At 36.7% G+C, this 24,550-nt stretch overlaps 1 protein-coding gene across 3 annotated transcripts in view; it reads right to left on the bottom strand.

The window, feature by feature from the left end:
• DIAPH2 (diaphanous related formin 2) overlaps positions 1 to 24,550 on the bottom strand; it is a 1,125,504-nt gene that overhangs the window by 386,593 nt on the left and 714,361 nt on the right. For all 3 annotated transcript variants that reach the window (XM_045995095.1, XM_045995096.1, XM_045995097.1), the window contains one exon: positions 23,091 to 23,215. In XM_045995095.1, the coding sequence (XP_045851051.1) occupies positions 23,091 to 23,215 (125 nt within the window). The remainder of the gene's footprint in view (positions 1 to 23,090; positions 23,216 to 24,550) is intronic.

Below are 24,550 nucleotides of genomic sequence, written 5' to 3'. Positions count from 1 at the left end.
GGGGGTTGGTGGGGGGAGGTGGGATAGGGAGAGGGGGAGGGGTGTTATGGACATTGGGGAGGGTATGTGCTATGGTGAGTGCTGTGAAGTGTGTAAACCTGGCGATTCACAGACCTGTACCCCTGGGGATAAAAATACATTATATGTTTATAAAAAAAAATAAGAAATAAAAAATTAAAAAAAAAACAGAAAAAAAAAGGATCCTTCTTCAAACATTTTTGTCCCTCGGATTCCAGGGGTGTACAATTTTCTGGTTTCTTATTACACTAGCTGTACCTTTGGTTTCCCCACCTCTTCTGTTAAAATTCTTCTCATCCTCCTAACTTCTAAATTTTGGAGTAATTTGGACCTTAGTCCTTGGACCTCTCTTCTGTAATCTTACCTAATAGGTAATCTTACCTAATCTAAAGGCTTTAAATAGCATCCAAATGCTGATGGCTCCTAAATTTTTATCTTTAGTTTAGATCTTTCCCTAGGGTTTAGTCGCAAATATGCTAGACTCTACATCTCCGCTTGGATGCCTAACAGTGTCTCAAACTTAACAGATCTGAAACTGAAGTCTTGATTTACAACTGCCACAATCTCTCTTCCCGTTTCTTCAGTCTTCCTCATTTATGCAACTGCCACTATCCTCTTTTCAATCCTCAAATGGCTTTCCATCATACAACAAGGTTTCCATGATTTCACATTCATGAAATGTGAAATCTTTCTCCTTCTTATTTTCTGCCTCTCTCAATGTAAACTAGACACACTGGTCTTGTTGCTATTCTTTGCATACTCCCATGCACATGTTCACACCTCAGAGCCTTTGCACTAGTAGTAGTACCTTCTGTGGAGGAAGCTTTCCTATCAGTTATTCACACAAATCATTCCCTCACTGATTCAAATTTCTGTTTAAATGTCACTCCCTCAGAAGGGCTCTTCCCTGGCCAATTTATCTTTAAAAAAAAGCTTCACCATCATCTTTAATCATTTTGCCCATCTTTATCACTTATTGTGCTCTGGTATTATACTACAAATTTGTTTATTTTCTACTGCACTGGAATATATGCCCAAAGACAGACATATATTTATATCTGTATCTATATGCATCTATCTATCTATCTAGACACAAAAGTTTCCCATCACTGAATCCTTAGTGAAAAACAAAAACAAGGCTTGGCACATAGTAGGTATTTTTATAAATATTTGCTGAATGAATAAATCTGTTACCAGTAGGAATAACATTACGGTACTATATTATCAATATTAATATATGATCAATGTTATTGATCATATATTACCAATATATTAATATATTGTTAATATATTAATATATGATCATATATTGTTAATATATTAATATATGGTCATATATTAATATATTAACAATATATTAATATATGATCAATACGATAATCGATATATTAATATACAATATATCAGTATTATTATCAATATAAATATGTTATCAATACTAGTGCAATGAATATCAGGGGAAAATTAATTCAACATTTTTATACCCATTTAATGTTTGAGTGGAACAAGGAAAGGTACACTACACTGGATTTGGAATATAAGAACTTTTTTAGAGCTGAAAGGGACATTCAAGATCACCAAATATAGTTCCTTTGTATTTAAGTGTATTTATTTGCATAACCTGGAATTATTTCATTTTCCTGAATTCCTAGGTACAGACTAACTTATTGAAAGATGATACTTTTATTTCCTCTAAAGGCAGTAAGTATTAAAATACTTTATTCTCAATAATATTAGGATTTAAATGTAAAGCAATGACTTATAGGACAGGAAAATGAGTTTTGGCTCAATATTAGTATTATTAACCTAACTGTATCTTGGCATTTATGTTATAAAAAACATAAATAATAATACATAAGATATGTGCAGAAAAACAAATAGTGAGGGAATCTGCTTCATATGTAGCATGACTAAGTTAATAAAATTATAGGAATCTTCCTTTAATTAATGTATCAATGTTAATCTCATCTCATACACACACACACACACACACACACACACACACACACCCCACAAATCAAAATCAGATTACATGCAGTTCAAAGAAAGGACCTTGCTATCCAAAACTAGATCCTTTGGTACAAAACAAAACAAAATATCATTTTAACACCTAAACTTCCTGCAGACAGCAGGGTTCTTCTGTAAGACTAACCCATCGAGCAGATGCATTTCATTTTTATTTTAAAAAGACTGATCCAGTGTTTGTAGCTTTCCATTAAGCTGTTTAAATAAAAAGTAAATGTTGAAAAGGGAAACTGCTGTAGTTAAGCTCTATGTAAAAGAGCAATGGGCAAATCTCTGGTGATGTGAAAGTTTGGATGGATAGCTAAATCTATTGAAATCTCTTCAGCTGAAAAGTTCAAGCTCCCACAAGGTTCGTAGAGCTTTAGGTTTTCCACTGAATCTGAGATAGCTTTTCAAAAATACTGACATTCAATCCCTAGCCAATAGGAAAAGCAACTTTGGGGGAAAAACTTAACAGAATTTTTGGAAAATAAAATGTCCTTAGTATTTGGTTCAGTTTCAGAGTTTTCTAATGCTCCAACTTTATTTTTTTTAAGATTTATTTATTTTATTTTAGAAGTGGAGAGGGGCAGAGGGAGAAAGAGAGAGAGAGATTTCAAGTAGACTTCCCACTGAGAATGGAGCCCTATGTGGGGCTCTATCTCATGACCCTGAAATTGCAGCTAATTAAGTCATTCAATTAGCAAACTGTCAAACATCCTTCACACCTATAGATGAACAGACAGAATGATGTATCTTCACCCCTTCCCTGAATTCTTATCCATCCTTCACATGTCAGCTCAAGCATTACCCTCTCAAGTGAACCTTCCTTAATTGGGTTATGGATTGGCATGGTGATATAATTCTTTCCCAGGTCACCTGCTATGGTTCCTTGTGGAGTTAACACCTATCTCTTTCACCAGGGTAAAAACTCCCTGAGGATAAGCATTGTCATTTCTATTTTGCTTGCCACTGTATTTCAAGTACCTAGCACAATGCTTGGCATATAATGAGAATCACTAAAAAAATATTTGTGGAATGAATGAATCCTCAAAAACATCAAGTAGGTACAAGACTTAATATGATAGCTTTTACTGTGTATATTTCAAAGGAGGCACAATTAAGATAAAACATCTTTTTAAACTATAAAGTACTATAGAAGTATGTAAGTTATTATTATAAATCCAAACTATAGGGCAGTTAAATGTATAATTGAAAGTAAAAAAAAATATCCATCTGCCTCATCAGACACATGCATGCACACACACACCTTTATCATATTGGAAACTATTCTGATTTATTTCCTGAGTTGAATCAGTAGTTGCAGGTGGCAACAATCACCCAATTTGGGCAAATACCACATAGTCGTTGGAAACAGAAAGGAAGAAAAATGAGAGTTATTTGCCTTTCAGGTCTTTATAACTCACCAAATACTGTTCAAACTCTTGAGATGAGTATTCTTGAACTTTTGGAATCTGAGTTTTTATTCTTTAGTAGTAATAACTCTCATTAATCTTAGCCAAACAGCCTAAGTTGATGTTCTTTAAACACATTTTTAAATCTTTAATGACTGAGTCTTTGTTTGATCTGTAACTTCCATAAAATCTTCCTCCAAGTTTTCAGCAGCAGTGATCTTCCATTGCTCTGAATTACTACTAAGATGACTTTGTGAACACTCTATATAGCCCAAAGACCTTATATAGAATAAATTTTCCAATATGTACATGGCACTAATCATTCCCATATTGTCTTTTTTTAAAGGATTTTACTTAGATTCAAATTAGTTAAAATATAGTGTATTATTAGTTGCCAGGGGTTGAATTTAGTGATTCATCAGTTGCATATAACACCCAGTACTCATTAACAGCAAGTGACCTCCTTAATGCCCATCACCCAATTACCACATATCCCCACCCACTTCCCCTCTAGCAACCTTCAGTTTGTTCCCTAGAGTTCAATCTCTTATGGCTTACCTTCCTCTCTGTCTTTATCTCATTTTATTTTTCCTTCTCTTCCCCTATGTTCATTAGCTCTGTTTCTTAAATTCCACATATGAATGAAATTGTATGGTATTTGTCTTCCTGATTCACTTATTTCTCTTAGCATAATATACTCTCGTTGCATCCATGTCGTTGCAAATGGAACGATTTCATTCTTTAAAAAAAAAAAATTAAGAGAGAGAGAGAGAGAGCATGCACAAGTGGGGGGATGGGCAGAGGGAGAGGTAGAGAGAGAGAATCTCAAGCTGATCCCCCACTAATTGTGGAACCCCAACCAGGGATCAATCTCCTGAGATCATGACCTAAGCCAAAATCAAGATTTGGACACTTAACCAACTGTGCCACCCAGGCACCTCAAGATTTTGGTTTTTTGTTTTTTTTTTTTTTTTGATGGCTGAGTAATATTCTAATATATCTGTGTATATATACAGATAGATAGTTACATATAGATATAGATATATAAATATATATAGATATATCTATATAGACATATATAGATATATCACTTCTTTATCCATTCATCACCTGATGGACATCTGGACTCTTTCCATACTTTGGTTATGTGGACATTGCTGCTGTAAACATCAGGGTGCATGTGCCCCTTCAAATCAGTATTTCTGTATCTTTTGGGTATCCTAGTAAATACCTAGTAGTGCAATTACTGGTTCATAGGGTAGTTCTGTTTTGGACTTTTTGAGGAACCCTCCCCACTGTTTTTCCAGAGTGGCTGCATAAGTTTGTATTTCCCACCAACACTGTAAGAGGGCCCCCCTTTCTCTGCAGCCTCACCAACATCTGTTATTTTCTGTGTTCTTAATTTTAGCCATTCTGACCTCAGCTACAGAAACTTTTAATTAGATACATCTCCACAGGCAAGGGAAAGAAAAGTGAAAATGAACTATTGGGACTTCATCAAGATAAAAAGTTTCTGCAGAGCAAAGGAAACAATCAACAAAACTAAAAGGCTGCCTATGGAATGGGAGATGCTTGCTAATGACATATCAGATAAAAGGCTAGTATCTACAATCTATAAAGAACTTATCAAATTCAACACCCAAAAAACAAAAAATCCAGTCAAGAAATGCACAGAAAACATGAACAGAAAATTTTCTGAAGAAGTCATACAGATGGCTCACAGACACATGAAAAAGAAAATGCTCAACATCACTCATCATCAGGGAAATACAAATCAAAACTACAATGAGATATACCTCATACCCATATTGTCTTATCACTTGGCTATATGGCTGATTTGGCTTACAAACTTATATGTTTCTGATATGAAACATCCAAGTTTTATTCATTTTTGCATACCTCACAGTATACAAATGCTTTATTCACAAGGCATATTTGGGCATTTAGAAAATGACAAAATAGATTCTGGGGGCAAGATGGTGGAGGAGTAGCAGCCTGAAATGACATCAGATCCTAGGAGTTCAGCTAGATAGGTATCCAACCATTCCAAAAACCTACAAACTCAACAGGAGATAGAAGAGAAGAGCAACAATTTTAAGAGCAGAAAATTGACCACTTTCTGAAAGGTAGGACAAGTGGAGAAGTGAATCTGAAGTCAAAGGAAGACAGACCGTGAGGGGAGGGGATGGCTCCTGGCAAGCAGTGGAGCAGTGAAGCACAAAATCAGAACTTTTAGAAGTCTGCTCCACTGAGGGACATCGCTTTAGAGGCTAAGTGGGGGTGGAGCCCTCATGGGGACAGTGTGGTCTCAGGTCCCACAGGGTCAAAGATCGGGTATGTCTGAGTGTGGCAGAGCTGCCAGGTATTGGAGCGGACTGGCCGACTACAGAGACAGAGCTGAAGAGTGAGCCTTCAGACCGGGGTTACCTTAAACCATGATCCGAAGCAGAGTCGGGCCACTGCTCTTCAAGCAGGAAACCCACAAGTGGCACATCCGGGGAGAATTTCCTTCCTGCTGTGGGAGGAGCAGTGTGGCAAGAATCTGCTGGGTTTGGAGACTCCAAATGGAGCCATGCACCAGAGACAGAAAAGTTCGGTCACAGGCCAGGTGAACTCAGAGTGTGGCCAGAGACCAGGAAGACAGGAGTGATTGACTGCTTATCTCTGAGGACACACTAAGGAGCGGGGCCCCAAGCTCTCGGCTCCTCTGGGCTGGAGATTGGGAGGCTGCCATATTCATTCCCGACCTCCAAAGCGGTACGGAAAGCATTCAGGGAACAAAAGCTCTGAGAGGAAACCTGAGATTACTTAGCCTCGTCCCTGGCAAGGGTGGTGTTATTCTGCTTTGGGCAAGACATTTAAGAATCACTGCAACAGGGGGCACCTGGGTGGCTCAGTGGGTTAAATCCTCTGCCTTCAGCTTGGGTCATGATCCCAGGGTCCTGGGATCGAGCCCCGCACTGGGCTCTCTGCTCAGCGGGGAGCCTACTTGCTCCTCTCTCTCGGCTTTCCTCTCTGCCTACTTGAGATCTCTGTCTGTCAAATAAATAAATAGAATCTTAAAAAAAAAAAAAAAAGAATCACTGCAACAGGCCCCTCCCTCAGAAGATCAGCAAGAACATCCAGCAAAGACCAAGCTCATATATCAAGGAGAACAGCAGAACTTCAGAGCTAGGGGAAAGCAACACAGAATTCATGGCTTTTTCCCCATGATCCTTTAGTCTTGTAAAGTTAATTTATTTTAATTTTAATTTTTTCCTATTCTATTTTTTAAACTTTTCCTTTTCCCTCTTTTAACATTTTAAACTAGTTTATCTTAAAAATACCTTTCCTTAAAAAATCTCTCAAAAGATGCTAAAAAAGCATTTGACAAAGTACAGCATCCTTTCTTGATCAAAACTCTTCAAAGTGTGGGGATAACGGGTACACAGCTCAATATCATCAAATCCATCTATGAAAAACCCAGAGCGAATATCATTCTTAATGGGGAAAAACTGAGAGCTTTTCCCAAAAGGTCAGGAACACGGCAGGGGTGTCTGCTATCACCACTGCTATTCAACACAGTACTAGAAGTCCTAGCCTCAGCAAACAGACAACAAAAAGAAATAAAAGGCATCCAAATTGGTGAAGAAGAAGTCAAGCTATCACTCTTTCCAGATGATATGATACTTTATGTGGAAAACCCAAAAGACTCCAATCCGAAACTGATAGAAGTCATACAGGAATTCAGTAAAGTGTCAGGATATAAAATCAATGCATAGAAATCAGTTACATTTCTGTATGCCAACAGCAAGACAGAAGAAAGAGAAAGTAAGGAGTCAATACCATTTATAATTGCACCCAAAACCACAAGATACCTAGGCATAAATCTAACCAAAGAAGCAAAGAATCTGTACTCAGGAAACTATATGAAACTCATGAAAGAAATTGAGGAATGGAAAAATGTTCCATGCACATGGATTGGAAGAACAAATATTATGAAAATATCTATACTACCTAAAGCAATCTACACATTTAATGCAATCCCTATCAAAATACCATCCATTTTTTTTCAGAGAAATAGAACAAATAATCCTAAAATTTATATGGAACTAGAAAGACCCCAAGTAGCCAGAGGAAAGTTGAAAAAGAAAGCCAAAGTTGGTGGTATCAGAATTCCGGACTTCAAGCTCTATTACAAAGCTGTCTTCATCAAGACAATATGGTACTAGCACAAAAACAGACCCATAGATCAATGGAACAGAATAGAGAGCCCAGAAATAGACCCTCAACTCTATAGCCAACTAATCTTTGACAAAGCAGGAACGAATGTCCAATGGAAAAAAGACAGTGTCTTCAACAAATGGTGTTGGGGAAATTGGACAGACATTTTCGGAAGAATGAAATTGGACCATTTCCTTATACTTCACACAAAAATAGACTCAAACTGGATGAAAGACCTCAATGTGAGACAGGAATTCATCAAAATCCTTGAGGAGAACACAGGCAGCAACCTCTTCCACCTCAGCCGCAGCAACTTCTTCCTAGAAACATTGCCAAAGGCAAGGGAAGCAAGGGCAAAACTGAACTTCTGGGACTTCATCAAGATCAAAAATTTTTGCACAGCAAAGGAAACAGTCATCAAAACCAAAAGACAACTGACAGAATGGAAGAAGGTATTTTCAAATGACATATCAGATAAAGGCCTAGTATCCAAAATCTATAAAGAACTTATCAAATTCAACACCCAAAGAACAAATAATCCAATCAATAAATGGGCAGAAGACATGAACATATATTTATCCAAAGAAGATATCCAGATGGCCAACAGACACATGAAAAAGTGCTCTACATCACTCGGCATCAGGCAAATACAAATCAAAACCACAATGAGATCCCACCTCACATCAGAATGGTGAAAATTAACAAGTCAGGGAACAACAGATGTTGGTGAGGATGTGGATAAGGAGGAACCCTCCCACACTGTTGGTAGGAATTCAAACTGGTGCAGCCATTCTGGAAAACAACATGGAGGTTCCTAAAAAGATAAAAATAGAGCTACCCTACGACCCAGCAATCACACTACTGGGTATTTACCCTAAAGATACAAATGTAGTGATCCGAAGGGATACGTGCACCTGAATGTTTTATAGTAGCAATGTCCACAGCAGCCAAACTAGGGAAAGATCCTAGATGTGCATCAATAGGTGGATGGATAAAGAAGATGTGAGATATATATATGTATATCAGTATATATACTGATATACAAACAATGGAATACTATGCAGCTATCAAAAGAAATGAAATCTTGCCATTTGCAATGACGTGGATGGAACTAGAGGGTATTATATGAGCAAAATAAGTCAATCAGAGAAAGACATTTATCTTATGATTTCCCTGACATGAGGAATTTGAAAGGCAGAGTGGGGGGTTTGGGGCTAGGAAAGGAAAAAAAAATGAAACAAGATGGGATTGGGAGGGAGACAAACCGTAAGAGACTCTTAATCTTACAAAATGAAGTGAGGGTTGCTGGGGGGAGGGGAGTGTGGATAGCATGGTTGGTTATGGACATTTGGGAGGGTATGTGATATGTTGAGTGCTGTGAAGTGTATAAGCCTGACAATTCACAAACCTGTACCCCTGGGGCAAATAATACATTATATTTTAATAGAAACAATTTTTTTTAAAAAGCCCCGGGTGGGGGGAAAATGACAAAATATATGTATAGGCAAAAAGGAGATACAATACAGAGCATAGAACAAACTGTGTCAATTATGTATTGATATCTGAATTTTTAGACGGAAATGTTAGATAACTATCACATATGCTGCACCACATATCTCAGTGTCTATAAATAGTTAATATTTTTAAAGATTTATCTATTTATTTTAGATAGAAAGACAGATCACAAGCAGAAAGGGCAGATGGAGAGGGAGAGAGAATCTCAAGCCAACTCCAGACTGAGCCCAGAGACTGATGCAGGGCTCAATCTCATGACCTGAGATCATGACCTGAGGTGAAACTAAGAGTTGGACACTTAACCAACTCTGCCACCAAGGCACTCCAATTAATTATTTTTTTTAACATTCAATGTGAATTTTAGATATCTAAGTGAATTATGTGGGAATCACTGAAAGGAAATAAAGGGTAGATTTTCTTTTCAAATACAAAAATGTCTGTAATATGTAGTTTATCCCCTCGAATCTTAAATTTAGATCCTCCTTCAACCCCATCCTAGAATACAATCTCTTTTGGGTGAGTTCCTGGAATGCAAAAATCATTTTAATATTTATCTATTCAGATATAATGGGTGGGACTTTTGGAGGGTTTATTTAAATAAAGACATTAAATGAATTTCAAATTCAAACAGCATCACAATTTGGATGATCTATGGGAGTATGTAGTATTTTTAACAACCACTTCTATAAAATACTCAATATCCTTGAAGTAAAATATTAGCAGAGAGCAAATCATGTATTTATTCATTCACCAGACATATTGAGCACCTAGTAGGTGCCGGGTAACTGTAGTACAAAGATGATTATTACAAAACCCAACACAGTAAACTTATGCACACAGAGAGCTTGTATATCAGCAGGAGTTCAATCTTATCTCCTCTATGAAGCTGATCCAAACAACTTCCTTTACTTGGTTAACTTTTAGTGCATTTATAACCAATGCCACATAACTAAACTTTATAAAACACTAAGCTTTTAGTGACTTCTCATAGATGTGCTCTCAACCAAATGTTAAGTTTCTTCAGAGCAGAGAGAATATTTTTTACTTCATTTCTATGCTTCAGTTCAGTGGTACCTACTATACTACTAGGTTCTGTAGTAGCTGATTAATATATGCTCACTAAACCAAGGGAATTGTTGGTAAAGCCAGTTCTTAATGTCTATGCTAAGGGAGATAGTTAATGGAAAATAAAGGATAATGTACAAGTAATTTCCATCTGGCTTTGGAATGAACTTCCATACTTAACTTTGAATCACTTGCTTGGGTTGAGAACACATTTCCAGTAAAATAATGAAGTTACCATGTTAATTCCCAAGTGTAGTCAAAGCCAAAATGCTGTCTCACTGACCAAAAAGAGGAGAAGGAACACTGAAAATACTATTGCATTTTCAGCCTAAGGTATACTCATTAAACAATGAAATCATCTTTTATTGTTTGTTATATTCTCACCTCTATCAATTGTATTACCTCTCTGACTACATCCCTTCTTTTTTTTTTTTTTAAGATTTTATTTATTTGACAGAGAGAGAGATCACAAGTAGGCAGAGAGGCAGGTAGTGGGACAGAGGGAAGCAGGCTCCCTGCTGAGCAGAGACTCCCCCCCCCCCCCACCGATGTGGGGCTCAATCCCAGGACCCTGAGATCATGACCTGAGCTGAAGGTAGACACTTAACCCACTGAGCCACCCAGGAGCCCCTACATTTCTTCTTGAAAGCAGGAAATACACTTTAATCTTAATCGCTAAGTACTGTAGCATTTAATGTGTCATCTTTCATGGAGTAGTCAAGTATCTTCAAATTCCATTTGTTATTTCTTTCTCTCTTCTACCAGAGTGAAAAACATGGAGATTTATTTAATACCTAATATCTGGATACCCTCGGAATACCATAAGCATACTGCTTCCTCCATAGTCATTCACTACATTTTAAAGGATGTACCTGGTCTTCATTTTTTTTTTAAAAAAAGGGAATTTAGAACTTAGGTAAAAAAGATAAAATTAAGTTGGACAAAAGCAGACCATGTTTGTAGATAAAGATTTTCCCTGGGGGGAAATACTTTATTTCTCATTTTGAGGTTTAGGGCAGAATGATAAATTATACCTTATGTATGCTTTTTCCATTTTACAAAGCATGTTCAAAGTCATTATTATACCTAGTCCTAATAACAACATATGCAAGGTAGGCAAGGCAATTATTATTGTTTCCGTTGGGACAACAGAAGATTTTTCCTAAGTTTGCAAAGACCAAGACCAGAATTTAGGTCTATTGTTACTCAGTGAAAATATCTTTTAATTCAAATGGATGAATAAAAATGCTTTGCATTTGTACAGAACACTAAAATTTGAAGGTACTTTTATATATATGGTGCAAATAGAATGGGCAGAGTATTTCTCAACAGTGTGTAAAACAAAATAGGATCTCTTTAGGTTTCAAATTAGTCCCATGATAAAAGAATCTAGAGATCAGTAACTGAACAGATTTTCTGTGCATAAATTTGATAATGCCTTAGTAGCCATGAAAAAGACATTTAGTGAGACATTTAGTGAATGTTTGCTTTTGATGAGGTAGAGAGGGGTTGATACCTTCACCCCTCAGAACCATTTTCAACTGTTACTCATGACATTTTTTACCCAAACAACATCAATTGGTGACTATGTCATATTCCTCTTCTCACTGATGATTTTGGAAAGCTTTTCTATAGTTCTTTTGTTAATTTTTCATTGATTTTCCATTCTCATCAAAATTCAATTGGGTAATTTCAGTGATGTCGGTTACATATTTCTTTATCTTTCTAACTTCACTAATGAATTAGAACAATGAAATTGGCTATTATTCTTTTTTACCTTTGTAACACATAATTACTAAACACAATGACTTGGTTTTTTCTTGCATATTTTTTAGTAGTCATATTATAAAGCTAATTCATCTCCTATATATTGAAGTTTAAAACCAGAAGAAAAGAGCTGGAAATATTCAATGAAAAGCTAAGTTTACTTGCTGTAATTTTCAAAAACTCTATCTCAAACTGATCCTAATTATAATAACTAAATAGATTTCTATTATAGGTAAAGATATTGATATATTTTTCTATATTATAAAAATAGCATATGACTGAGAGTTTACTCCAAGAGTATATTACTTGAATAGTTATACTAATATCACTTTCACTGTCTATAAACTGCATATTCCACACTATACATACCTTTCTTAAATGAAAATAAAGTTTTATTAAATTTTAAATCAAAGCAAAAGGAAATGAACTCATAGATAAATATATATAAATATATATAAAGATGTCTTTATATATATAAATAATATAAATATGTAATATATATAATATAAATAAATATATAAATATATAATATATATAAATATATAAATATACACATATATATATAAAGACATTTGTATGTTACCTGTTATTTAGTACATGTGCACATCCAAAAAACATAACTATATTGGGTTATTTATTTTTTAAGCTTTAAAAAAAATCATCCCTGCTCAATGTTAATAAATCCTATAGAAAAGCTTTTAATCTCTTAAAACTTAGCTTCTGGTGGGAATAATGAGAATTTGTCAGATTGGGGGGTATATTAACTCTTTCAGACAAAATATATCCCATTTTATGTTCTGAAAAGATGGTTTCCCAGATTAGTCTCTAGTGGCCTAAAAGGATTTATGCACCCTTTAAACTGAGCAGTATATTCTGTTCTCACCATTAGCATCATGAACCAAATGTCTATCAATTCCCTAAACAAAGTTTGAAATAGATAACTCATAGTCTAGGTAATTTTGGGCTGAAGTTCAAACAAGCAAGACTGTTCTAAATAGAAAACTTTTATCCTGACAGATCCTAAAAAACACCTGCTCCATTCAGAAAATTTCTTAGAATGTGACTCCTATCTAAGAGATAATTCTTAATATCTTCATTTTTAAATCAAAACATAACAAAGGAATAATATTTGAAACATTTTAGACTCCTTTCTTTTGTCAAACTGAAGTTATGACAGGATAAGAAGCTAATGTTTTCTATTTACTTGCAGAACATTTATTAAGATAACTTTCTACAACGCATTGTGCTAGGCTTATTGCAGAGTACTCAAAAGTGAGTAAGAATCTCTATCTCAAAAGACTTAATAACAGACATGCATATAAGCAGAGAATAAGTAAGCTAGCAAGTATAATAATCAGAGTATTAAGATGTTATGAGGATGTAGGGATAGGGAAATTTTTTTTAATTGCAATGATTAAGGAAGGTTTTCTAGAGGAGATGGTATAAGCGAGCAGCTAATTTTTAACTTAGTTTACAAACCTTCCCAGAAAAAAATTTCTCCCATTTGAGGGAGACTGGAAACAGTAAATAGTTCCACAGTGAACAAATGTGGAGTTTATCTCAGATTTATAAAGTTTTCTGATTCCAGGGCTACACAATACCATGACTGAGCACAAGGTTTAGAGTCTGAAAAATCAAGACTTGAATCCTGGCTCTCATTAACTAGACTTACTATGTGTGTAATCTCACACATGTTGTTCAATCTTTGAACCTCTGTAGACTCAATCTTTAGATATTTTTTTTTAAAGATTTTATTTATTAGTCAGCGAGAGAGAGAGAGAGAGAGCACAGGCAGACAGAGTGGCAGGCAGAGGCAGAGGACGAAGCAGGCTCCCTGCTGAGCAAGGAGCCCGATGTGGGACTCGATCCCAGAACGCTAGGATCATGACCTGAGCCGAAGGCAGCCGCTTAACCAACTGAGCCACCCAGGCGTCCCTCAATCTTTAGATATTTTAAAGTGGTTTTAATAGTAGTACCTACCTCATAAGATTGCTTTGGATATTACTTGAGATTAGTTGTGTATGAGTGTGTGTGTGTGTGTGTGTACATATTTGTGTGTATATTCCTAGCACTGTGACTGGCACATGACATCCCCTAAGCAGTTTGCTATTATTACTATTTTATTATCACTTTTACTTTTATTATTATATTTGATTATACTTTCTATGTATACTTTCTATTTCAAATTAAGGCACAAATAATTAAAATAAAAGACTTGATACTATTATGAAGAGTGTGTATTTCAAAGAATGGTAACTATCTTCCTTTTTAAAAAGGCAGTATTTTCCCCATGTGGTTTCCTAAAACAATTTGCTTTTCAGTATATGCATTATCTCCATTACTGACCACGTTTATTTGTTGGTTGGTTGGTTGGTTGGTTGATTTAATCCTGGACCCTCTCTCCCTGAGTGATCTCATTAAAAAATTTGCTTTGTTGCTTTGAACTTCCTAATTTTCTGAGTTTGAGATGAGCAGGCAATTTGGAGGTAATGAAAGAGTCAGATTCAGTGAAATACCCTTCAGACTAGTCTAAAGTTCTCCTTGTTTCTTCAGGAGCTAGAAAACGGTCTGGATTACTATATCCATATGAAAAAAGTGGGGAGGAGTTAGCTTTTGATGTTCCTTTTTATTTTTGTTTTGGTGATTACATGGCATTTACTTTACAAAGTATAAATTATTATCTCACTAAAACCTGTTACAGGCATGTTTTCAAACGGGATTAACATTACTGTGGTTGAATAATAACTGTGGGTTTTTTTTCATCTTGAAAAAATTTTCTTACTAAAGAAAGTGGAATAAAATTTTTAACTACTTCAAATGACTTTCCTTCCTACTATGAAGAAATCCTGGGAGTGGATAGTTGACAGGGTGTTAATGTCATTAACATTCCTTTAGCTCTTCTTGTCAATGTGTTAAAGGTGCCCCTGCTGCTGAGTCACACTCCCTGCCCTCCAGTTGGTGAAATGATTTAGCCAGCAGTCAATCAAAAAGCTAAGCTGATTTTGGGCAATAGACAGCCCCATCATTGACAAAATCTATGTGAGTAAATGTGGTAAGAAATTTGTCAACAGGATATAAGCAGTAAGGTCAACATTGTTGTTAATGTGCTTTTTAGACAGTTTAAGATATGAAGAATAAATCACAACACGTATATAAAAGTCTAAGAAGCCCTCTTTTAAGAATGGTGTTCTTTCCTCTCAGAAAAAGCAAGGAGCAGTAAGTAAAAGTGATGCTCTGCTTTAAAAAAAGGCAAGGAAGACTCTTGTGCAGTCACACCACTGGTCAAGAAGAAAAAAGCAAATGCAAAAATCAGAACCCACAAATAATGTCAAGTCAGAGAACAGTCCTAAGGATTGGTTAGCAGTCCATTCACAGTGTTCCCTCTCATCTCTTTTTAGTATGGGCTATTTTTCAAAACTCTGAAAATGTGATTTCAGGTGTGATTCTGAACCTCACCCCACCATTATTAGCAACAGGAGCCAAACATACACGTAGAGTATATAATTTCTTGTAATCTTCAAAGAGAAAAAGAGAAGCCTCTAGAAATTAATGAATTAAAACCAACAGGGCTATTACAAATAACTTCATGAGTTGTTGAAGTTATTCTGACACGATTCGAGCTTAAAACAATGAAACAGGCATAAGAGTGGTCAGTTTTAACATCAGATATGGAAAATACTCCTCATTTAATAAATAAGAACATCTTTGAAAAGTTCAAATATGTAAAGTTAGGAATGTCTAATACAGAGGAAACATTCAATAAATGAAAATATTACCATTTTAAACTTAGTAAAAAAAGAATATAGATTCTATTTTAATTCACTGCACAAGTGAACTACAACTTCCAATATTATAATGAGCATAAGCCCAAGAAGAATACCAAGAACTTTGCTTTTTAAAAAAATCAGGGTGATGGCAATAACTTCCCCACATGGTTATGTAGGTTTCTGAACAATGTGCATTTCTATATATATAGTGCTGTTATATCCATAATAGATCATCCCCTTTGATCCTAAAACCTCCCTACTTGCTAGATTTATAAGACAATTTCCCCACAATTCCCCGTTTCATTTCCTTATAAAATTAGTTTTGTTTACACTTTCCATCTATTTTTTTGAGTCAGAAAAAGCAACCAATTTTGGATAGAGAAAGGGAGACAGAGGTGATAAGGTGCCTTCTAAAGCCACTGGCTATTTTTCAGGATGCAGGGATTAGCCTGAGCCACTCCATTCATAGGAGAGGTTTTATTCTTTTTCTTTTAACTTCCTTGGTTGATTTTTTTTTTTTACATTTCCTTTTAAAAGTTCTGGATTATCCTTTCTAAATCTGATTATATTTTACATGCATGTACTAAAAAGGTGATTTAATGTTATTGAAGTTCCTGAGATTTTTTTTTAAAGATTTTATTTATCTATTTGACAGACAGAGATCACAAGTAGGCAGAGAGGCAGGCAGAGAGAGAGAGGGAAGCAGGCTCCCTGCTGAGCAGAGAGTCCAATGTAGAGCTGGATACCAAGACTCTGGAATCATGACCTGAGTGGAAGGCAGACACTTAATTACTGAGCCACTCAGGTGCCCTACAGAATCCTTTCTTGATTAAAATATCCTTCTCTTACGGAAGTGCCAGAAGAGTACAAAAATATTAACTAAGCACCAGAATTCACATAACATATATACATATGAAGATCATGTATATTGTTTGTCATTTTCTAGATTAAAACTCTCAATGGGTGCCTATGGAGTCTTCCAAAGCAAGAATAATTTGAGCAACAGTTCTATCATCGTAGCTCATTAACTCGGACTTTTTATTATTTTTTACAGATTTTATTTATTTCTTTGATAGAGAGAGACAACGAGAGAGGGAACACAAGCAAGGGAAGTGGGAGAGGGAGAAGCAGGCTTCCCGCTGAGCAGGAACCCTGATGCAGGGGTTATCCCAGGGTCCTGGGATCATGACCTGAGCCTAAGGCAGATGCCTAAGGACTGAGCCATCCAGGCACCCCTAACTTGGAGTTTTTAACCAACTCAACTTAATATTCTAAACTTTTTACCTAAAATAAATTGCTGTGTATTTGTTTTTTTCAAAAAAAGTACGATATGCAAAGTAAGAGCCCCATACATTTTAATATCATTTGCAATCCCCTTGTGGACAGTCACACTTTAGTGCCACTTAAATGAAGAATAACCATTCATCTGTAACATACAGATACAGAAAGCTCTGGATTTTCATTTTAAAGTGCTTAATTACCTGCATAAACACAGAAATAAAGAGTCTAGGCCAAGTTCATGAGGGTCTGAAATTAATTTTTTTTAATAAATGAACAACAAAGCCTCCTTAATGTTGTTATGTGGCCATAAGCCAATCGAAGAAGAAAATGTTAAAAAGAACAAGAGGGGGCGCCTGGGTGGCTCAGTAGGTTAAAGCCTCTGCCTTCTGCTCAGGTCATGATCTCAGCGTCCTGGGATAGAGCCCCGCCTTGGGCTCTCTGCTCCGTGGGGAGCCTGCTTCCTCCTCTCGCTCTCTCTGCCTGCCTCTCTGCCTACTTGTGAACTCTGTCAAATAAATACAATTAAAAAAAAAAAAAGAACAAGAGGATCAGGAATTAAATTCAAATATATGAGGCAAGAACCAAAATCAAAAAGCTGAAAGAGTGGGGGCGCCTGAGTGGCTCAGTGGGTTAAAGCCTCTGCCTTCAGCTCAGGTCATGATCCCAGGATCCTGGGATCGAGCCCCGCATCGGGCTCTCTGCTCTTCAGGGAGCCTGCTTCCTCCTCTCTCTCTGCCTGCCTCTCTGCCTAGTTGTAATTTCTCTCTGTCAAATAAATAAAATATTAAAAAAAAAAAAAAGCTGAAAGAGTGGATGGAGGAGTCAAGATGGCGGAGAAGTAGCAGGCTGAGACTACATCAGGTAGCAGGAGATCAGCTCGATAGCTTATCTAAACATTGCAAACACCTACAAATCCAACGGGAGATCGAAGAGAAGAAGAACAGCAATTCTAGAAACAGAAAATCAACCACTTTCTGAAAAGGTAGGACTGGCGGAGAAGTGAATCTAAAACAACGGGAAGATAGACCGCGGGGGGAGGGGCCGGCTCCCGGCAAGCGGCGGAGGAACGGAGCACAAAATCAGGACTTTTAAAAGTTTGTTCCACTGAGGGACATTGCTCCAGAGGCTAAAACAGGGTGAAGCCCACGCGGAGTCAGCGTGGCCCCAGGTCCTGCAGGGTCACAGAAGGATCGGGGGTGTCGGAGTGTCGCAGAGCTCACAGGTACTATAACAGAGAAGCCGGCTACAGAGACAGAGCCGAGGACTGAACTCCCAGCTAGGGGTTACCTTGAACTGGTCGCGGGCTGGGTGAGCTCGGAGCGTGGCTGGAGGCTGGGGATACGGGAGTGATTGGGTGCTGTCCTCTGGGGGCGCACTGAGGAGTAGGGCCCCAGGCTCTCGGCTCCTCCGGGCCGGAGACTAGGAGGCCGCCATTTTCATTCCCGGCCTCTGGAACTCTACGGAAAGCGTTCAGGGAACAGAAGCTCCCAAAAGCGAACCCGAGCCGATTACGTAGTCCGGCCCCCGGTAAGGGCGGTGCAATCCCACCTCGGGCAAAGACACTTGAGAGTCACCACAACAGGCCCCTCCCCCAGAAGATCAACAAAATATCCAGCCAGGACGAAGTTCATCTATCAAGGAAAGCAGGTTCAATTCCTAAGACAGCAGCGCAATTCCAGAGGAGGAGAAAGCAAAGCACGGAACTCATGGCTTTCTCCCCATGATTCTTTAGTCTTGCAGTTAATTCAATTTTTTTCCTTTCTTCAATTTTTTTTCTTTTTTTCTTTTTTCTTCTTCTGCTAAATTTTTTAAAACTTTTACCCTTTTTTAACGTTTTTTGACTAGTTTATCTAAATATATATATTTTTTCTTTCTTTTTTATATTTTTCTTTGTTTTTTTTTAATTTTTTTCTTTTTTTTTTTAACCTCTTTTTATCCTGTTTCTCCCCCCCACAATTTGGGGTCTCTTCTGATTTGGTTACAGCGCATTTTTCTGGGGTCTTTGCCACTCTTTTAGTATTTTATTTGATAATTCATATCCTCTTATCTGGACAAAATGACAAGGCGGAAAAAATCACCACATACAAAAGAACAAGAGACAGTACCAAAGGCTAGGGACCTAATCAACACTGACATTGGTAATATGTCAGATCAAGAGTTCAGAATGACGATTCTGAATGTTCTAGCCAGGCTCGAAAAAGGCATGGACGATATTAGAGAAACCCTCTCTGGAGATGTAAAAGCCCTTTCTGGAGAAATTAAAGAACTAAAATCTAACCAAGTAGAAATCAAAAAAGCTATTAATGAGGTGCAATCAAAAATGGAGGCTCTCACTGCTAGGATCAATGAGGCAGAAGAAAGAATTAGTGATATAGAAGACCAAATTACAGAGAATAAAGAAGCCGAGCAAAAGAGGGACAAACAGCTATCAGACAAAAAAAAAGAAATTAAAGGCATACAAATTGGCAAAGAAGAAGTCAAACTATCACTCTTCGCAGATGATATGATACTATATGTGGAAAACCCAAAAGACTCCACTCCAAAACTGCTAGAACTTGTACAGGAATTCAGTAAAGTGTCAGGATATAAAATCAATGCACAGAAATCAGTTGCATTTCTATACACCAACAACAAGACAGAAGAAAGAGAAATTAAGGAGTCAATCACATTTACAATTGCACCCAAAACTATAAGATACCTAGGAATAAACCTAACCAAAGAGGCTAAGAATCTATATGCAGAAAATTATAAAGTACTCATGAAAGAAATTGAGGAAGACACAAAGAAATGGAAAAATGTTCCATGCTCCTGGATTGGAAGAATAAATATTGTGAAAATGTCTATGCTACCTAAAGCAATCTACACATTTAATGCAATCCCTATCAAAATACCATCCATTTTTTTCAAAGAAATGGAACAAATAATCCTAAAATTTATATGGAACCAGAAAAGACCTCGAAAAGCCAAAGGAATATTGAAAAAGAAAGCCAAAGTTGGTGGCATCACAATTCCGGACTTCAAGCTCTATTACAAAGCTGTCATCATCAAGACAGCATGGTACTGGCACAAAAACAGACACATAGATCAGTGGAACAGAATAGAGAGCCCAGAAATCGACCCTCAACTCTATGGTCAACTAATTTTCGACAAAGCAGGAAAGAATGTCCAATGGAAAAAAGACAGCCTCTTCAATAAATGGTGCTGGGAAAATTGGACAGCCACATGCAGAAAAATGAAATTGGACCACTTCCTTACACCACACACGAAAATAGACTCCAAATGGATGAAGGACCTCAATGTGAGAAAGGAATCCATCAAAATCCTTGAGGAGAACGCAGGCAGCAACCTCTTCGACTTCAGCCGCAGAAACATCTTCCTAGGAACAATGGCAAAGGCAAGGGAAGCAGGGGCAAAAATGAACTATTGGGATTTCATCAAGATCAAAAGCTTTTGCACAGCAAAGGAAACAGTTAACAAAACCAAAAGACAACTGACAGAATGGGAGAAGATATTTGCAAACGACACATCAGATAAAGGGCTAGTATCCAAAATCTATAAGGAACTTAGCAAACTCAACACCCAAAGAACAAAGACTCCAATCAAGAAATGGGCAGAGGACATGAACTGACATTTCTGCAAAGAAGACATCCAGATGGCCAACAGACACATGAAAAAGTGCTCCACGTCACTCGGCATCAGGGAAATACAAATTAAAACCACAATGAGATATCACCTCACACCAGTCAGAATGGCTAAAATTAACAAGTCAGGAAATGACAGATGCTGGCAAGGATGCGGAGAAAGGGGAACCCTCCTCCACTGTTGGTGGGAATGCAAGCTAGTGCAACCACTCTGGAAAACAGCATGGAGGTTCCTCAAAATGTTGAAAATAGAACTACCCTATGACCCAGCAATTGCACTACTGGGTATTTACCCTAAAGATACAAACATAGTGATCCGAAGGGGCACGTGTACGCAAATGTTTATAGCAGCAATGTCTACAATAGCCAAACTATGGAAAGAACCTAGATGTCCATCAACAGATGAATGGATAAAGAAGAGTGGTATATATACACAATGGAATACTATGCAGCCATCAAAAGAAATGAAATCTTGCCATTTGCTATGACGTGGATGGAACTAGAGGGTATCATGCTTAGTGAAATAAGTCAATCGGAGAAAGACAACTATCACATGATCTCCCTGAAATGAGGACGTGGAGATGCAACATGGGGGGTTAGGGGGATAGGAGAAGAATAAATGAAACAAGATGGGATTGGGAGGGAGACAAAACATAAATGACTCTTAATCTCACAAAACAAACTGGGGGTTGCTGGGGGGAGGTGGGGTTGGGAGAGGGGGATGGGGTTAAGGACAGTGTGGAGGGTATGTGCTATCATGAGTGCTGTGGAGTGTGTAAACCTGGCGATTCACAGACCTGTACCCCTGGGGATAAAAATACATCATATGTTTATAAAAAAAAAAAAAAATTGGAAGGGGAGGCGAACCATAAGAGACTATGGACTCTGAAAAACAACCTGAGGGTTTTGAAGGGTCAGGGGTGGGAGGTTTGGAGAACAGGTGGTGGGTAATAGGGAGGGCACGTATTCCATGGAGCACTGGGTGTTGTGCAAAAACAATGAATACTGTTACGCTGAAATAATAAATAAAAAAAAAATTAAAAAAAAAAGCTGAAAGATGTGGTGGTTTTTTCAGCCACAAGACAATATGACATATTTGCAAGAAAAATCTAATCAAAGTTAAATCATAAAGTTAAACTTCACATTAATTATCCCAATATGGGAAGTTATATAATCCAAGGTTATTTTTGAGGATTTCCTGCCTCCAGTCACCCACAAATTATGTTTCCAGTATTCCTATCTATTAAAGTACTAAGCATCAGTAACGGACCACATAAAACACGGTATTAATTCATGAACCCAAATCCGTAGAATGAAAAAGCGTTTTTCACATAAATCTAAATTGCTATTCTCAAGTAATTTGAGCTAAGTACTGTAATTTCTAAGTTTGGCAGGAAAGTAAGCATATTACAGAAGAAAAAGGCAATAGATTTAATCTTGAAAAAAGGTGACTTCCATATAGTTGTTGAAGAATTTGTTTATAATCAGATAAAGAATTTACAGTATTTATTCTCTCTAGAGATATAAAATGGTGATCAATCAGCAATTCAAGAAGTTTATTTAAACCTAGAGGAGGAGGATATGGCTTTAACTTCTGAAAACCAAATAGAAATAAAAAACAACAACCCAGCTCTAATGTAGTTAATCTTTAGATGCTAGATTTAACATTAAATAATTCAAGCTAAATGCTATTTCTCAAATTCTTCTTTCATATATTTCTCTGTTTTATCTGAATGTACTGTATATAAAATAGGGGTTTAAAAGTATCTATTTAGAAGGAAATGCTTAATGTTATATAGATAGCTTCTAAAATTTATTTAAATACATAATTTCCTCATGAATTCATCTATCCATCCATCCAGGCATTCATTTTACCTATCCTTCTCAATCCTTTCAATCTACTGATATTAGTCATTTTCTGAATTGCCCTTGAATATTCATGTGTGCCCTCAGGAAATACCTGTACACATGCAAAGAGGAAAAAAAAAAGTGCCGGACCAAAAAATCTTATGGTGATCATTTCCTTTAACCAACTGGTTATATAAGGGGATTCTTTGTTTTGTTTTTGGTTTAATCAAGCCTTATAAGACTTACCCTGCATATTTAGTGGGCCTTCAAATGAAATGCTTCTTTGAGAAATGGCCTTTTTTTTTTCCTCATATAACTATTTCCTTGCCTACTCTACCCTGTTCCAAACACTGTCAACTAAAATTTATGCTGCTGATATAAAAACAGCCTATACACAAACTCACTCAGACAGCCTGAATAGATAGACTGGTAAGTTTAGAACCACACAGAAAATACATCCGCACGCATGCGTGCACACACACACACACACAGGCAGAGAGAGACAGAGATTGAGAGAGAAAGAGAGAGAAACTAATAAACAAAATGCTTAAATAAATAAAGGATATTGTCATCTTCTCCACAAACTTATCATGTTGATTTTCTGTTTCAGGGAATTTCTTGATGTCACGTTCCAGATTAATAATTTGTTGTTCCATTGCTGTAAGGTTGCTCTTGAGAATTTGAGCTGAAACTAAAGAACAATGTGCAAAGTATTTAGAGTATTTTACCAAATATTCCATTAAACAACTAAAAGAAAACAGTTTCATTTATTTTGTAATGTGCAGAATAGTTCCACAAAGTCAACTCACATTTTTCTGAATTACTGCTCATAAAAATTCTACTCTCCATGACATAAGTGAAAATGTGTAATATACCAAATAATCATGTTTAATAAGAGAATGTCACCATTTTATTCAGCCATTAGTTCAAATGAAGCCATTTCTATTTAAATTTACTGACGAAATTCCTAATATTTCATTCTTTAAAATCTTATTTTGAAGATTAAAGAGAAACCAAGGTTCACAGAGATCTTACTTTGTTGATACATGTTCTTGGCTATATAAATGATATAAAAGGTAAATTATAAAAAGGGTTCAAATATTTTTATTTTGTTGAAACATCCTGATTTTTATAAACCAACATCTATGATAAAAGTTCTTTTTTTAATATTTTATTTATTTGACAGAGAGAAATCACAACTAGGCAGAGAGGCAGGCAGAGAGAAAGGAGGAAGCAGGCTGCTGGCGGAGCAAAGAGCCTGATGCGGAGCTCGATCCCAGGGTCCTGGGATCATGACCTGAGCCGAGGGCAGAGGCTTTAACCCACTGAGCCACCCAGGCGCCCTATGATAAAAGTTCTTATCCTTAGTACTTTTCATATGCATAGAGATGTGAAAGTTACTGTTGATACATAAAGAGAATTTAGGGCAAACCCCAGAAATACATATGCACATACATACCAATAAAGCTTCAGTGTGTCCTCAAACACTATCATTAATTGCTTTAATTACCCCTAACATTATCTGTACTTTTTTCTCTCTGCATTGACAACCAATAATTTTAAGAACTGTATTCAAACTGCTCCTAAATACATGCACATTTCCCAGATTTCTTATGATGCCCTCTCTTAGCAAAGGTACTTTTTAAACTATTTTATAGATACTCTATGAATGAATGACTGCCAACTACATATGAAGGCACTTCTATCAATATCAATGCATTTGGCAGATTCTAGTTGAAAAGACAAGGTTAAGTATTAGAATTTAGTAGGTTAGACTGTGATTTCATTAAAGGACTGTGAAACAGAAAGAGAGTACTACTGCAATTCTCTCTTTTTTTAAAGTAAATTTTGTTCTCATTCAGAGGCATATCAGAATTGCAATGAAAAAGGCTGACAAAATCAACCTCCTGGCAAATTTTAGCCAAATCCTTCTAACACAAATTCATCACACTGACACCCACACCTTTATAACTCAAGGAGAAATTGCCTTAAATGTACATGGAAGTTCAGAGACTGAAAATCAAAC

This window comes from Meles meles, chromosome X, assembly GCF_922984935.1.
Source record: "Meles meles chromosome X, mMelMel3.1 paternal haplotype, whole genome shotgun sequence".
In the NCBI taxonomy this organism is placed as follows: domain Eukaryota; kingdom Metazoa; phylum Chordata; class Mammalia; order Carnivora; family Mustelidae; genus Meles; species Meles meles.
This window is presented reverse-complemented; position numbering and strand designations above follow the sequence as displayed.